Here is a 16,836-nt window from a genome sequence, read left to right as displayed (position 1 = left end):
TGAATCCCTCCTATTTATAGAGGTCCCCTCTCAAACCCTAATGGATCCTCGCCTATTGAGTATTGGATCTACATCCAATAACCCTTTTAAATTAGTGGATCTCTATCCAATAATCTCTCATCGGCTCTTATTTGATCTCGTCTATGGGATCCAATAATTCAGGGGCTTATTGGATATCTAATAAGAAAAGGGCTCCGTCAAATATCTCATATCCGAACCTCTACTCATCGCAATGCCTACCATATATGTGTGACCCTCTAGGCCCAATATCGAGCTGGCTGTGAGTCATACCTATCGGAACTCCTTCTAACTCAGTGAATTATTATCCCTGTAATAATTCACTTAACTTATCGACTACGGACGTACTAGGCCACTACGCCGTAGTCCTCAGACGATACAAGGGAATCCAATCCATTGGACCTGTTTGTCCTCAATTATCGTGTACCTATAGTCCCTCATCCATCTAATATCCCAGAGACCGTATATCGAGCATGGTGCTATCAAACCTATGCGGTTTCTACTCGAGTCTCGCTCTAATCGGATTCTCCCGGAGAACTCTTTCTCTCTCAACTCTCATGACACTGAGAGTGGATGATCCTCTACTGACACTCAATAGCCCTCGTAAGGTCGACTACCACTCCCAATGACCAGCTATACTAGATCTGGGATAGCCAAACCTATAAGTCTGGTATCAAAGAGTGGAGTACTCAAACAAGATATCCTTGGTTTCTCAAGTCTAAAGACCAGATATACCACTAGGACTATAGAATCGCTGTCTGACAATAAGGCATCATCAACTATCCAACATTCTATAAATGGATCAATCAGTGAACTCATTCTCCAATGAGCACTTGTAGTATATCCCTAGTGTCCCTACACGAGAAGCTATGAGACCAGCTACATCCATCATATGGATGGGTATATAGCATACTAGTTTGTCCGGTTATCACGATGTCCCTCTCGAGTAACCTATGATCGGGATTATTTAGGATATGTGTTTAAAGGTGAATCGATCTCATTTTTGTGATCTCATCACGATCTGATTCCCATTGCACAAATCCAAGGACATCACAATATATATATATATATATATGCAATAGTTATAAAGTGATATATGTCAAAATATAATAAGCAAAAAAGATTCTGTATCAAGTCTTTGGCTTACTGGTCACCTATGACTAGCAATCTCCCACTTGACCTAAAGTCAATCACCTATGTGTCTGATCCCCATTAGACCCCTGTGACGCTCAAAGACAATCTGAGACAACGGCTTTGTTAGTGGATCTATAATGTTATCTTCGGATGGAACTCTTTCCACTACTACATCTCCTCGAGTTACGATCTCTTTGATAAGGTGGAACCTCCTCAGAACATGCTTAGATTTCTGATGAGACCTAGGTTCCTTCGCTTGAGCAATCGCCCCGTTGTTGTCACAATATAAGAAGATCGGCTCCTCGCTACCCGACACGACTCCCAAATCTATGATGAACTTCTTCACCCAGACTCCCTCCTTTGCTGCATCTGATGTAGCAATATACTCCGCCTCTATAGTCAAATCAGCAGTAGTATCTTGCTTAGAACTCTTCCAGCATACTGCTCCTCCATTCAAGGTGTACACGTACCCTGAATTCGACTTGCTATCATCAATATCAAACTGAAAACTTGAGTCTGTGTAGCCTTCAACCTTAAGGCTACTACCTCTATATACTTGTAAAAGATCCTTAGTCCTTCTCAAGTACTTAAGGATACACTTTACTACTTTCCAATGCTCCAAGCTTGGATCCGCCTGATACCTGCTCGTGACACTCAAAGCATGCGCTATATCAGGCCTAGTACATAGCATGACATACATGATAGACCCTATTGCTGAGGCATAAGATATCATATCCATGTTCGCCTTTTCTTCTAGAGTCTTTGGGGACATACTCGTAGAAAGCGACATCCCATGTCTCATCGGTACGAGACCTCTCTTGGAATTTTTCATGCCAAACCTTTTGACAATGGTTTCTATGTACCTAGATTGGGACAAGCCAAGCATCCTCTTGGATCTATCTCTATAGATTCTAATCCCCAAGATATAGGATGCTTCCCCTAAGTCCTTCATGGAGAAGTATCTAGATAACAAAGCCTTTACTATAGATAGCATTCCTATATCATTCCCAATGATCAGGATGTCATCCACATATAACACCAAAAAGGTGATAGCGCTCCCACTTACCTTCCTGTACACACAAGGCTCATCTTCGTTCTTAACGAAGTCATAAGATTTGATTACCTCATCAAATCTTATGTTCCAACTTCGGGAAGCTTGCTTTAGTCCATAAATGGATCTAAGCAACCTACACACCTTATTTGAGCAGTTCTTGGACACGAATCCCTCAGGTTGCATCATATACACCTCCTCCTCAAGGTTCCCATTGAGGAATGCGGTTTTCACATCCATCCGTCGGATCTCATAATCATAGTGTGCTGCAATAGCCAATAGAATTCTGATGGATTTTAGCATTGCTACGAGTGAGAAGGTTTCGTCGTAGTCAACACATTGCCTTTGACGATACCCCTTAGCCACTAGCCTTGCTTTATATGTTTCTACCTTTCCATCTACTCCGATCTTTTTCTTAAAGATCCACTTGCAACCGATGGGTACAATACCTTCGGGCGCATCAACTATGTTCCAAACCTTGTTGGAGTACATAGAATGCATCTCAGAATTCATGACTTCTTGCCACTTCTCGGAGTCTATACTCATAATAGCCTCCTCGTAGGTCTGAGGATTAATATCCTCAACATCCTCTCCTCTAATATGTCCCACATATCTCTCAGGAGGATGGGATACTCTATCAGACCTATGTAAAGTTGAAACTTGTGTATTAGGTACATGAACAGACTCTGGCTGTAGAGTGGAGCTTGAACTTGGTTCTCCAACTTCGCTCAACTCTATCATTCTCCTACTATCTCTGCCAAGAATGTGTTCCTTCTCAAGGAACACTACTCTCTTAGCTACAAAGACCTTTTGGTCCTCGAGATGATAGAAATAATACCCACAAGTTTCCTTGGGGTATCCCACAAATTTGCATCGCTTTGTCCCTGATTCTAACTTATCGGGGTTGTATCTTTTAACGTGGGCAGTGCAACCCCAAATCTTAACAATCTTAAGATTATGCTTCTTCCCCCTTTCCATATCTCATATGGTGTAAACACTACCGACTTAGTTGGAACTTTGTTCAGAAGGTAAGTTATAGTTTCTAGGGCATATCCCTAGAATGAGATGGGTAGGTCAGCGAAACTCATCATGGACCGTACCATGTCTAATAGCATACAATTTCTCCTTTCAGAGACACCATTGAGTTGAGGTGTATAAAGAGGTGTCTATTGGGATAACATCCCATGGTCCTTGAGGAACTGAGTAAACTCTATACTTAAGTACTCACCTCCTCGATCTAATTGAAGAGTTTTGATACTCTTTTCAGTCTGGTTCTCCACCTCATTCTTATACTCTCTGAACTTCTCAAAGGCCTCGGACTTGTACTTCATTAAGTACACATATCCATACCTTAAAAAATCATTAGTAAAGGTAATGAAGTAGGAGTAACCACCAATGATATGAGTTGACACGGGTCTACATACATCACTATGTATGAGTTCCAACAGCTCAGTGGCTCTCTCTCTAATTCCACTAAATGGAGAGTTGGTCAGTTTTCTATGAAGGCAAGGCTCGCAAGTTGCATATGACACATAGTCGAATGGATCTAGATATCCATTATTTAGTAACTTTTGAATCCTTCTTTCATGGATGTGACCTAGCCTACAATGCCACATGTATGCACTGTTCATCTCATCTCGTTTCCTCTTGGACACATTTACATTCATGATGTGTACCTGAAGCTTCATCAAGCTTTTGTTTCGCCCTTTCTGCAAGGTACTCTTTGGTAGTTCCTTTTCCAGTGCCCATCTTTACCACAGTGGAAGTACTGGTCTTTATCCTTTGTTGGGTCTTTCTTAGCAACCTTTGCTTTACCTGGTCTGTCCTTGCCCTTTCCCTCCTTAAGGGACCTTTCTGCTTTCCTTTTCTTTATGATCTCACTAGTGTAAAGAACTGACTTCTCTTTCTTAATAGTACTCTCTACCTCCCTCAATATATTGAGGAGCTCTGGGAGAGTCACCTCAAGCTTGTTTATATTAAAATTCATTATGAACTGTGAAAAGGAATCTAGTAGAGACTGAAGCACAATATCCACACATAAGTTATCCTCTATGACCATTCCTAGACCTATGAGTTTCTCTATCCACTCAATCATCTTTAGGACATGGTTCTAAACCGGTGTCCCCTCAGTCATCCTAGTGCGGAAGAGGCTCTTGGATATCTCATATCACTGAGTCCTTCCCTGTTCCTCAAACAATTTACGGACATGTAGGAGAATAGATCTAGCATCCATCTTTTCATGTTGTCTCTATAACTCAGGAGTCATAGAGCCCAACATATAGTACTGAGCAAGAGTGGAGTCATCAATGTACTTCACGTGGCGAGTGATCTCATCCTCGCTTGCCCCTTCTTCGGGTGTAGGCATCACTATATCAAGGACGTACATGGTTTTCTCTATCATGAGAACAATTCTCAAGTTACGGAGCCAATCAGTATAATTTGGACCAGTGAGGCAGTTGACATCAAGTATACCACGTAAGGGATTTGAAAGCGACATTTTCTAAAAATAAAGATGTAGCAGAAATGAATAACGAAATAAACTATCAAGATATTAACTTCTATCTTAACATGCTCCCATTATTTTACTAACGAGTCACGCGACACCCTCAACACATGAAAGCGTCTTAGTGTAACCTCGAGAGACTCGACCAATCACACTAAGCCTAAAAGGTAGGCAACTCTTGCCGATCACAACTCCTTATAATTCTCGTCCTGTTCGGCCTCCGAATCACCATGGTCTCGAGGGACTCAACCAAACATACCATGTCCTTAGGTCACCGATGACATCTCCATGTCGTAAGCAAGATAGCGAATCGCGATATAGGTGAGTCTCGAGGGACTCAACCAACTCAACCTACACCGGGAATCGGTGGGTCAATCTAATTGGGACTCAACCAACTCAACCTACACCGGGAATCGGTGGATCAATCTAATTGTCTCATGTTTACTGACTTAATATTATCGAGAAAGATGTTTCTATGATTTGGTCTCCTAATATGACATGTCACACATATACATATTTAATATATATCTACATCACATGCAAATATATATACATATCTATTATGTATATAAATAATCACACTAGATGATCATGGACCACAACCTAATGTGATTAGGCCCGAGCTGTCACGACCCGAGTCTGATGAGCTAACTAGCCAATAACTCCTTTTTGGTCCTTCAACCACGGACCAAAATGCTTAAGCGGGAGTTAACGTAGTACACTCATCAAGCCCATATACCTAATGTGATTAGGCCCGAGCTGTCACGACCCGAGTCTGATGAGCTAACTAGCCAATAACTCCTTTTTGGTCCTTCAACCACGGACCAAAATGCTTAAGCGGGAGTTAACGTAGTACACTCATCAAGCCCATATAAGCCAATCATACACATTGCACACTTCCAATGTGGGACTAATGGGATGTTGCAATATCCCCAACTCAATTGGCTTGACGTCATCGTCAAGGCCCAACATAACCCAGATCGAACCCTAGCATAGTGCATGTGAGGTTTAACTCAGTGGTACTCGAGCCCTCTCACCCTGCCCAAATGTTAGGTCGGCTCTGATACCAAATGTCACAACCCGAGTCTGATGAGCTAACTAGCCAATAACTCCTTTCTGGTCCTTCAACCACGGACCAAAATGCTTAAGCGGGAGTTAACGTAGTACACTCATCAAGCCCATATAAGCCAATCATACACATTACCCACTTCCAATGTGGGACTAATGGGATGTTACACGAGCCACCTGTGATCGTCCATCTCGTCCTCGTCGGTTCCGTCGACATCTCGACGCATCTTCATGCATCGCGATCATCCGTCTCGTGGGTCCCGCTATCGCATCCACCTCCCGCTGTGCCTCCTCATGTGATTACAACTTAATCATAGGCACGTAAGCCCAACAATAAATGAGAAATATAATGGAGGCTCGCAGACCCCAATAATAATAATCACAAGTACACACATCACACGGTCCATGATCATCCGTCCACACATCATACATCACATGTATGAATAATCATCATTTAGGACTACTAGATAATAATAAAAATAATAATCAACTAAACCTTTTAATTAATTAGTATTTTATGAAATCAGGGATATATAGGGAATTTCTTAATTCTTAGGGGTATTTTCATGATTTAGACAAAAGATAAAAATTAGAATTTCTCAAATTCTAAGGGGCAAAAATATCTTTTGCCCAGAAAACCCTAATGCCCTCATACTCCCCTGCTACTGCTACTGTCGCCGCCTCCGTGCTACTGCTACTGTCGCCGCCTCCGTCACCCTACCGGCGGCGAGCTGTGCGGTGGAGGGCGGGGTCGTTGCCCTCATATGCAGGCGACACGCCCACTAGCGGCGCTGCCCCTGCAGCTGGGCACCCCCGCGAGCGTTGCTGCCTCCGCGGGCGGGAGCCCCTGTGGGCGTTGTCCCCTCCACGAGCGGTTCTGCCCGCGAGGCAATGCCCGCAGGCGGTGCTGCCTCGCCGGGTGACCGCCCCTGTTGGGTTTTTGCCCACGGGAGCAGCGGCCACAAGCGCCGCTGCCCTGCGGCACGTCACCACGCGAGAGCAGCGGCCATAAGCGCCGCTGCCCTTGCGACTGCTACTGTAGGCTGCCTGCCTGCACGTAGATGGCAGCGAGGGTAGCAACAGTTGCTGCCCTTTTCTGCTTTTGCATCAATGATTTTGACGTCAAAAGCTTCTCCAAAACATAACACACGTAGTTTAAAACCAATCTATCGCACGAACAACCTGGCTCTGATACCACTGTTGGGCAAATCTTTGGGGGCGACATCACATGCACAATGGAAGAACAAGAAAACAAAATCCCTTATTCCCAAAGAGATATTCGTCGTCGTACAAAGATTGGTGTGCAAAATCCATGAAACTAAAAAAAACTACGTATAGAATAGATTATGTTACCTAGGGAGATCGTATATCCCTGTTTCCTTACAGATCCTTAGGAGAGGGTGAAGAAGGTCAAGCGTCCTCCTCTCTAGCGGTGATCCACACAGTAGGGCTGCGATGACGCTCCTCAAAACTTCAGGCCTACTTTGAGGTGGAGCGGGGAAGGAGAATAGGAGAGGCAAGCAAAGGCTAGCCTATGAGGCTTTGAATCCCTCCTATTTATAGAGGTCTCTTATCAAACCATAATGGATCCTCGCCTACTGGGTATTAGATCTACATCCAATAACCCAAGCCTTTTAGATTAGTGGATCTCTATCCAATAATCTCTCATGGGCTCTTATTGGATCTCGTCTATGGGATCCAATAATTCAGGGGCTTATTGGATATCCAATAAGATAAGGGCTCCATCGGATATCTCATATCCGAACCTCTACTCATCGCAATGCCTACCATATGTATTGACCCTCTAGGCCCAATATCAAGCTGGCCATGAGTCATAGCTGTCAGAACTCCTTCTATCTCAGTGAATTATTATCCCTATAATAATTCACTTAACTCATCAACTACGGACGTACTAGGCCACTACGCCATAGTCCCCAGACGATACAGGAGAATCCAATCCATTGGACCTGTTTGTCCTCAGTTACTGTGTACTTATAGTCCCTCATCCATCTAATATCCCAGAGACCGTATATCGAGCATGGTGCTGTCAGACCCATACGGTTTCTACTCGAGTCTCACTCTAATCGGATTCTCCCAGAGAATTCTTTCTCTCTCAACCCTAATGACCCTGGCCAGAGATTTATCTGAGCAAGAACATATGGGATATTCCTCTCATGACGCCGAGAGTGGATGATCCTCTAGTGACACTCAATAGCCCTCGAAAGGTCTACTACCACTTCCAATGACCAGCTGTACTAGATCTGGGACAGCCAAACCTATAAGTCTGGTATCAAAGAGTGGAGCACTCATACAAGACATCCTTGGTGTCTCAAGTCTAAGGACCAGATATACCACTAGGACTACGGAATCCTGTCTGATAATAAGGCATCATCAACTATCCAGCATTCCGTAAGCGGATCAATCAGTGAACTCATTCTCCAATGAGCACCTGTACTGTATCCCTAGTGTCCCTACATGAGCAGCTATGAGACCAGTTACATCCATCATATAAACGGATATACATCATACCAGTCTGTCCAGTTATCACGATGTCCCTCTCGAGTAACCTATGACCGAAATTATTTAAGATATATGTTTAAAGGTGAATCGATCTCATTTTCATGATCTCATCATGATCCGATTCCCATTACACAAATCCAAGGACATCACAATATATATATATATATATATGCAATAGTTATAAAGTGATATATGCCAAAATATAATAAGCAAAAAAGATTCTATATCAAGTCACACGTGCCATCACTCACGTGATTGGCTTGCTCGTCACCTATAATCATTAGATCGAACCACTATAAAACTTGGTTTATATTTCTGTTTTGTTTTTCATTATTATTGATATTGCTTTAATTGCTTATTGCACTTATTCTAAGTCAAGTACATTTTCAACATTTCTAATATGATTTTTCATTGAATGAAAGTTTTCGAATCGTCGTAAGGTTTACGAAAGCATTAATTCACCCCCCCTCTTAATGCCAAAATGGTCCTAACAACAATGAATTCTTATGTTGTTAATAAATAAATCGAGACTAGATTTTAAGCTTTGCTTTGAGAGTCTTCTAACATTTAACAAGAGTAAACTTGTGTATAGAGGCGATGTAGTCCTTAGAAGCCATGGGGGAATTCTACACCTCCTCCACAACTTTGAAGAAATTTGGATGAAAACTACAATAATTGAATAATTGAAAACATTAAATAATCATTCTTTGTTTACATAAACAAACTATAGTTGTTGCATGATCGAATATGTTAGGAGATAGAAACCAAGCCTCTAAGTCCAGGAGGTAGAAAGCAAGCCTCTAAGTTCACAAAACTAGAAATCCAACTTTAGTTAATAAGCACTCGGTTTAGTTTACTCTTAATTTATTGCACACCCATTATGTTGTTGACCACTTAAGATGTTTCACTTTTATTTGTAGATCAAATAACCCCAATTCAATAAGATAATCAGTAATCTTTATAAAAGTTAAATTTAAAATAAGGCACCGACTAACTTTGTCTTAAAGATAGAAAATAATGTTAAAATCACTCAAACTACCTAATAGAATTTAAGAATTTAGAGGAGAGATTCCTAAAGCTCTTTATAGTCGATTTCAATGTAGAGCTTGAGAATACCCATGAATATCCATGAGAATACCAAGCATAACATAAGAAGAGAAATCGAGTATACCGATAAACATGCATGAAGGATATCAAATGCATCAAATCCAAGAAGTACTAGAGCAATTAGTAAAACATCTTTAATTATGAAATAAGTCCTTAAGAATAGCAAGTATTTTATTTTTCTGAACCAGGGGCTCCAAACTAAAGAAATAATCTATGTAGTTCTTAACGAGAGAATCCCTTAGAGTTTTTTGTTTTAAAGGAGCATCACGTCCCCTAATATTTCGTATAACAAAATTAATCATAAAAAGGGTCGGGTATATGATGTTTTCCTAAGGGGTCTAGGATAGTACCCTTCCACTTTTCTATACTCATAATAATTTTTGAAAACCCATATTTGTCAAAAGGTATTCATTATCAATCTCATCTTCCACTTTAGAGAGGAGGAGGAATTTGTCTGAGATCTTCGATCTTCCAACTGCATCAATGGTCCTAGCAAGAGTACGTGCTTTAGATTTTACAGATAATGACTTCGACTAAAGAGGCTTGTTTGTGATCCCAGACTTGAGCCCTTTTAGGGTGGGAAGGACTACAAGTATTCATATAATTACATTCTTCTTAAGGTTGATCTCTCTCTTTATCCTCTCTTACTTGTATAAGTCATTTCACTTGTAATCTCGAAGGAGCCTACTATAATTCGATAGGATCAATTTCAGAACCCAAATGATCTTTGCACTTGTTTTTAAGTAATTCCTTGTGATATGACCAAAAATATTATGATAGGAGCAACACACAAGCTGGTTTAATCATACTTATCATTTAGAGTGATATGAATAGAATCGGATAGCTTTTTGCATATAGAAATCTCTGATGCACTCTCTTTTATTAGTTAGCTTATTCTTAAATAGAGGTTTGTCGATGTCACTTGCTATTGAACTAAGGAATTTAGGATTCTACATAAATATTCACACTAGATAGCTTATTAATCTTATGATGGGCGTTAGAAGAGGATGTAGCATTCATCTTATTCGCACTAGATAGGTCCAAATCAACATTTGGATGGGCAAAAGAAGCAATCCGATTTGAGCTTGCGTTTGTGGAGGCTTGTAGATCGGATGGAGAAACCAAACCTAGTTTGAGAGGGCTTTGCTTATTAACTAGTAGAAGGAAGGGGTCCACTCCATGTTGAATAGATTAGGATAGTAACGCATCCTATTAACGAAGAAAGAAATATGCATGGATTCTATTAAGTGATCGGAAATAGGATTTTGGAAGGAGTCATAATCACGGTTTCTGATTTCATGGAGTGCAACATATCCCCACACGAAGAAGGAATTGTTGGAAAGAATAGAAGACAAGAAGAATTATTGAAGAAGTTGTTCCCCTATTTATACAGATTAAGAGGGAGGATTTCCCTCAACAAAGTAGAAAGATTTCCTCATACAATTAGGGATATTATCATAGTAGAGAGATTTACACATATAGTTAGGGAAATCTTATCTACTATCATACCCCCGTAAGATGGTGCTCCTATTAAGGACACTAATCTTGGATTGATGCAAGGCAAATAGTTTACAAGCGAGAGGCTTTGTGAATAGGGCAAGAGCAGATCGCTGCTATTACTACGGCTACGACGGTGGCAATGTTACAGTGATACTACAGTAGAGGAGGAAGTTGTAGTAGATGAGGTAGCTGCAGCAGAGGGGGTAGTTGTAGTAGAGGAGAAATCATAGAAGAAACTATAGCAGAGGAGGTAGCTACAGCGATGCTACAGTAGAGGAGAAAGCTGCAGCAATGCTATAGCAGAGGAGAAAGTTGTAGCAAAGGTGCAGTAGAGAAGGTAGCTATAGTAGAAGAGGAAGCTGCAGTAGAGGAGAGAAAGCTGTAGTGATGCTATAGTAAAGGAGAAAGCTATAGTAGAGATGTAGCAGAGGAGATAGCTATAGTAGAAGAGGAAACTGCAGTAAAGGAGGAGCTGCAGTAGAGGAGGAAGTTACAACGATGCTGCAGCAGAGGAGGAAGCTGTAGAAGGAGGAATCTGCAACGATTTGGTGGAGAAATCTATAATGATTTATTAGAGAAATCTACAGTGATTAGCTCTTAGTAAGAGCTAAGGATCGACAGTTGACAGCGAGGTAGCGGGCTGCGATTGATGCAGATCACAGCCTGATAAAGATGATGCTATGGCGGCGGACAACCCGAGCTTGGGGTTGGTGCAGGCAGCGCCGGTGAAGAAGAAGGCCGTATGGAGGAGAAGAGGGAAGGAGTAGGCAAGGGTTGGAGAGGGATCCACTACCGAGGGCGAGTAGCCAACCACACCAAAACAGGCCCTCGTTGTTATGGCCGCACTTGATGGCGATGTCGGGTGTGGTCACGGCAGCGGCTGGGGTAGCAGTGAAGGCGTCAGTGTCGTACAACGAACGATCGTACAACAGACTGAGAGGGGAGTCCGATAGGGAAGCGAGTCCGATAGGAAAAAGTTCCCCCTTCTTTGCTCTGCAAAGGCAAGGGATGTGGTGAATGGTAGGCTTCAATGGCCGTGGAAAGAATAGAAATTAAGAAGAATTATTGAAGAAGCTATTTTACATTGAAGCTATTCTCCCTCTATTTATACAGATTAAGAGGGAGAAGAGAGATTTCCTTAGGAAATCTTATTAGAGTAGAGAAATTTACTCACATAGTTAGGGAAATCTTATTTGCTATCAGGAATCACATGTGGATTTTGGGAAAGAATCACGATCATGGTTATAACTTACTCATGTCTTTATTCAGGTTACTGGAAACACTCATCAAGTCTTAATTTGTATAGGGATCGGAGAAATCTAGTATTAGTGTAGTCATAGAAATCCATGAGAGGGTAATGCCATGCAAGGATAGGATGGATCTTCTGCCTCCTATTGATTGGTGGATTCAAGATTATTTATTTGAGGTAGTGGAAGAAGGCATCAGTGATTAGGTAGATGATTCCTTATGTGATCTCCTCGTAGCATCCAAGGAGAGAAACATGGATGGATTAGGGCCTTCTCCTATGAAGCCCGCTATACGATCATCCATAGAGGCCCTCGCTTCAAGAAGAGACAACGTTCTTGATTATAATCTTGATCATCTTAGAGATTGAATGAGCAACATGAGGTTTACAAAGAGTCATCAATCAACATGAGAGATGGGATAGGAAGTAAAACTTAAATAAATCTTTTCTCTTCATTCCACATGATTGTATTATTTAGTTTCTTAACCAATTTGATTCAACACACTAGTGTAATTGGATTGTGACAAAAAAAAATTAAAGATTAAAATAGTCACCTAAAAATAAATAAATTTTTATTATTTTAAAATATTAATAATTTTTTAATATTTTAAAAAGAAGAGATGTTATCCAAAAATCAAAAAATATATATTTGATAAGACCATGTATTTAAAGGTTAGCATATTTAATGACGACACTTAAATTTCGTTATACAGCTGTTGCTAGACCCATTCCTGCAACTTCCCGAGTTGATGGCAACGAACGCCATCAAACAGCGCGACAAAGATACAGCTATCCACGTTGAGCCCTTCAGTGTCAAAGATCTGTCACGTGTCACCGATGCTGGGCCACGTGACAAGGGAAGAGGGAGAAGGAGATGGAGTTGCGTACCAAACGGCGGCGCTGCTGCGCGCGTGAGTCGACTGGGCCCCACGCGGCTGCATCCCTCGGCCGTCGGATTGGAGTTCTTTGGCGATAAATACGAGGCCCAACCACTTCCCTCTCCGATCCGCTCGATCGAGAGTAGAGTCCGGAGAGAACAGGAAGGAGAGATGTTCATCGAGAAGTTCAAGGTGGAAAGCCCCAACGTGAGGTATGGGGAAGACGAGATCGAGTCGGTGTACCACTACGAGACCACCGAGCTGGTGCACGAGTGCCGCGACGGAGTCTACCAGTGGATCGTCAAGCCCAAGACCGTCCGTTACAACTTCAAGACCCGCACCCGCGTCCCCAAGCTCGGGTATCCTTTCCCCCTCCGACCCTGACTACCTGTTTCAATGCCCCTTCTTCTTCCCTTTTTTAATGGCTTCCCTTGATCTTGGACTAGTGTGATGCTTGTGGGATGGGGTGGCAACAATGGATCTACCCTGACAGCCGGTGTTATTGCCAACAGAGAGTAAGTTTTCTTCGAACTTCTCTGTCGTTTTTTCCCCTGGTGATGTTGATGCTTATGACTTATTTCTTTCTTAATCATATATAAAAATGATATTTTGATTTGGAAGTAGTGATTGTGTTGGGTAGGGGGATCTCATGGGTGACGAAGGACAAGGTGCAGCAGGCCAACTATTTTGGATCCCTGACCCAAGCCTCTACCATTAGGGTTGGATCTTTCAATGGGGAGGAGATCTATGCCCCCTTCAAGAGCTTGCTTCCCATGGTATAACCGATCTCTTTTGGTCCAACGTTCCACAAATTCTTTTCTTTTGTTTTTGTGAAAAGTATGATGTACACGTTGTAGTATGATGAATTGCTGCAGATCTTGTTGTTGAATGTGTTACTTTCTTATTCTTTGGGGGGGAATTTATATTTTTATTTCTGTGATCTATGCATGTTAATATGATATTGTGATTTGGTTTTTTTTTTTTTTTTGAGTTTATTAGGTTAATCCAGATGATATAGTGTTTGGAGGATGGGATATTAGCAACATGAACCTGGCAGATGCCATGGCTAGGGCCAAGGTCCTCGACATTGACCTGCAGAAGCAGCTCAGACCCTACATGGAATCCATGGTCCCCTTGCCCGGGATCTTCGATCCTGACTTCGTTGCTGCTAACCAGGGCACCCGCTCAAACAATGCGATCAAAGGCACCAAGAAGGAGCAGGTCCAACAGATCATCAAGGACATAAGGTGCTAATTAACATTTATACTTCCTAGTTAATTTTTAACAAAAAATTCTCTAGCATGTACAAAGTAAGAAATATGTAGTTCATTAGATTGATGTATGCTTAATTCTGGTGGAAGAATAGAGAAGTTAATGTCAAAATATAGCTGTCGATTGGTTCATTATTGGATTTGTATCTGATAGGGAGTTTAAGGAGAAGACAGAGGTGGACAAGGTAATTGTGCTATGGACTGCTAACACAGAGAGGTACAGTGACGTGATCGTGGGTCTCAATGACACTATGGAGAATCTAATGGCTTCAGTCGAGAAGAATGAAGCTGAAATTTCTCCGTCCACGTTGTATGGAATAGCTTGTGTGCTGGAGAATGTCCCTTTCATCAATGGGAGCCCACAGAATACCTTCGTGCCAGGTGTTAGTTTTAAACTGGGATTGTTGGTTTAGTAGGTTCTGAGTTGAAAGGTGTAATGGCTTTGAGATACACATATCATTCATTATATTGGTTGTGTGCAGGACTGATTGATCTGTCCATTCAGAGGAACAATCTCATAGGGGGCGATGACTTTAAGAGTGGGCAGACAAAAATGAAGTCTGTCTTGGTAGATTTTCTGGTAGGAGCAGGAATTAAGGTATCTTAACGTTTGACAACTTGTTTTTCTTCATCACTTGTGCTGCTAATTCTCAGTGTTTATACAATTGAAATCCTAGTCAAGCTTCTATTTGATTTATGCTTGAGAAACTGTTTTCATATTTTAATGGTTATTTTTTAGTGATAACTTATGTTCTAATCTAACAAATGCAATGCCTCACTTATTTCCTTCCTACTAGCCAACCTCTATTGTCAGCTACAACCATCTGGGCAACAATGATGGGCTGAACCTCTCTGCACCTCAAACTTTCCGATCAAAGGAGATCTCAAAGAGCAATGTTGTCGATGACATGGTCTCAAGTAATGGCATCCTCTATGAGCCCGGGGAGCACCCTGACCATGTTATTGTTATCAAGGTTTGTATAATTGTGGATTATATCCTTTTAATTGTTCGGACAAAGTATTTACATTCTACTATTCATTATTTGCTTTTGCTGCAGTATGTACCATATGTTGGTGACAGCAAGAGGGCTATGGACGAATACACATCAGAGATATTCATGGGGGGAAAGAGTACTATCGTTCTTCACAATACCTGTGAGGATTCCCTATTGGCTGCACCTATCATATTGGACTTGGTATTGTTGGCTGAGCTCAGCACTAGGATTCAGCTTAAAGCTGAGGAAGAGGTAATTATAAGCAGCCTATTGATTTGTGTATTCTTCTGTAACCTCCTAACCGAACATGTTTTGCATTTTGGTTGATTATGTAGGACAAGTTCCACTCCTTCCATCCAGTGGCTACAATCCTAAGTTACCTCACCAAAGCTCCACTTGTAAGTGATTATATTGCCAATCTAATGTATGTTATCGTTATATACTTGTGATTGAGCATAGGTCCTCAGAGTTTAAGCCAAGTTATTGTGAATAGTCAATTGACGTTTAGTTCCCGGAGGAGAGGATAATCTGTGATTTGGTAGGGACGATAAGTGTGGGTAGATATAATATAGGATGGAATGGAATATGATCATATAGGGTTCCCTACAAGATTAGTGGTGACTTCTATGTGAAGTCAAACAGCATCAAACAAAGTTTAATATGCAAATTCGTGGTCCACAGGTCAGTGAAGCAACTTTGAACTGGTTTTTAACGTTCATAACATGTAATCTTGATGTAATCAACTTGTGTGCTTCAGTTTATTTGGTCCTTCCACCTGAAGATGTAATAATAGGATTCTTTCATTCAAGAACTAGTCTGGTTTTGACAATCGGTAGCAAGTACATATGTAACGCAGGTAGCTTCTGATGGTTCCAAAGAATTTGTGTCCTGGCTTTGCTTACTTTTGTGGAGTCATGATTTATATTTATCCAATTCTTTTAGATGGACAAGTGTAGTTGTGTCATTATAGTGATAACAAGTACTAATCTCTCGGTTAATTCATTTGTATGGTTAAAACAGGTTCCTTCGGGCACACCAGTGGTGAATGCCCTCGCCAAGCAGAGGGCCATGCTGGAGAACATACTCAGGGCTTGCATTGGCTTATCTCCCGAGAACAACATGAATCTGGAGTACAAGTGACATCACGCAAAAGAAAAAACACGAGGGTGGATGTTGAGAGATGAGTTTCTTCAACTTGTTGCGTTCATGTTTATCCCTCTTCAACTTGTCGCCTCCTGTAGTTGAACCTAACTCCATGTTTCTCTCTTGACATTGTTCTGGTATTTCTTCTGATCGACTCTAGTTTATAATAATTGCTTTTTGTCCCCGTGTTCTTGATTTATTATATGTTTATATCTCATGCAAAGTTGATTTATAGGTTTTGTAGTGAGAAAATTTTGTCTGCTATGTTATTTCTGATATTATGATTGGAACCTTCCTTAATTTAAAGCAACATATCAATCCTTCGTCTTCTTTCTAATCACAATGGGGCTGATGGTCAGAAAAACCTCGCCCATACATTTGGCTAGCTCAAGTGAAAAAATG

At 41.3% G+C, this 16,836-nt stretch overlaps 1 protein-coding gene across 1 annotated transcript; it reads left to right on the top strand.

Moving 5' to 3' along the window:
- The first annotated feature begins 12,886 nt into the window (after positions 1-12,886).
- LOC103973969 (inositol-3-phosphate synthase) lies at positions 12,887-16,618 on the top strand. The gene is made up of 10 exons (XM_009388674.3): positions 12,887-13,384; positions 13,472-13,540; positions 13,666-13,801; positions 14,025-14,272; positions 14,451-14,677; positions 14,779-14,894; positions 15,094-15,270; positions 15,355-15,543; positions 15,627-15,689; positions 16,312-16,618. The coding sequence occupies exons 1-10, from the start codon at positions 12,897-12,899 to the stop codon at positions 16,429-16,431; spliced, it is 1,833 nt and encodes a 610-aa protein (XP_009386949.2). The 5' UTR covers positions 12,887-12,896; the 3' UTR covers positions 16,432-16,618.
- The last annotated feature ends 218 nt before the right edge of the window (positions 16,619-16,836 follow it).

The sequence above is a fragment of the Musa acuminata genome, chromosome BXJ2-8 (genome assembly GCF_036884655.1).
Source record: "Musa acuminata AAA Group cultivar baxijiao chromosome BXJ2-8, Cavendish_Baxijiao_AAA, whole genome shotgun sequence".
In the NCBI taxonomy this organism is placed as follows: Eukaryota; Viridiplantae; Streptophyta; class Magnoliopsida; order Zingiberales; family Musaceae; genus Musa; species Musa acuminata.
The sequence above is the reverse complement of the archived record's forward strand: the minus strand, read 5'-3'. Positions and strand labels throughout refer to the sequence as shown.

Bases quoted from the DNA above. Each gene is read 5' to 3' on its own strand.
- LOC103973969 (XM_009388674.3), top strand. From the start codon at position 12,897: ATGGCAACGAACGCCATCAAACAGCGCGACAAAGATACAGCTATCCAC. The intron at 13,385-13,471 runs GTATCCTTTCCC...ATCTTGGACTAG, and splicing joins ACCCGCGTCCCCAAGCTCGG to TGTGATGCTTGTGGGATGGG. The intron at 14,895-15,093 runs GTATCTTAACGT...CCTTCCTACTAG, and splicing joins TGGTAGGAGCAGGAATTAAG to CCAACCTCTATTGTCAGCTA.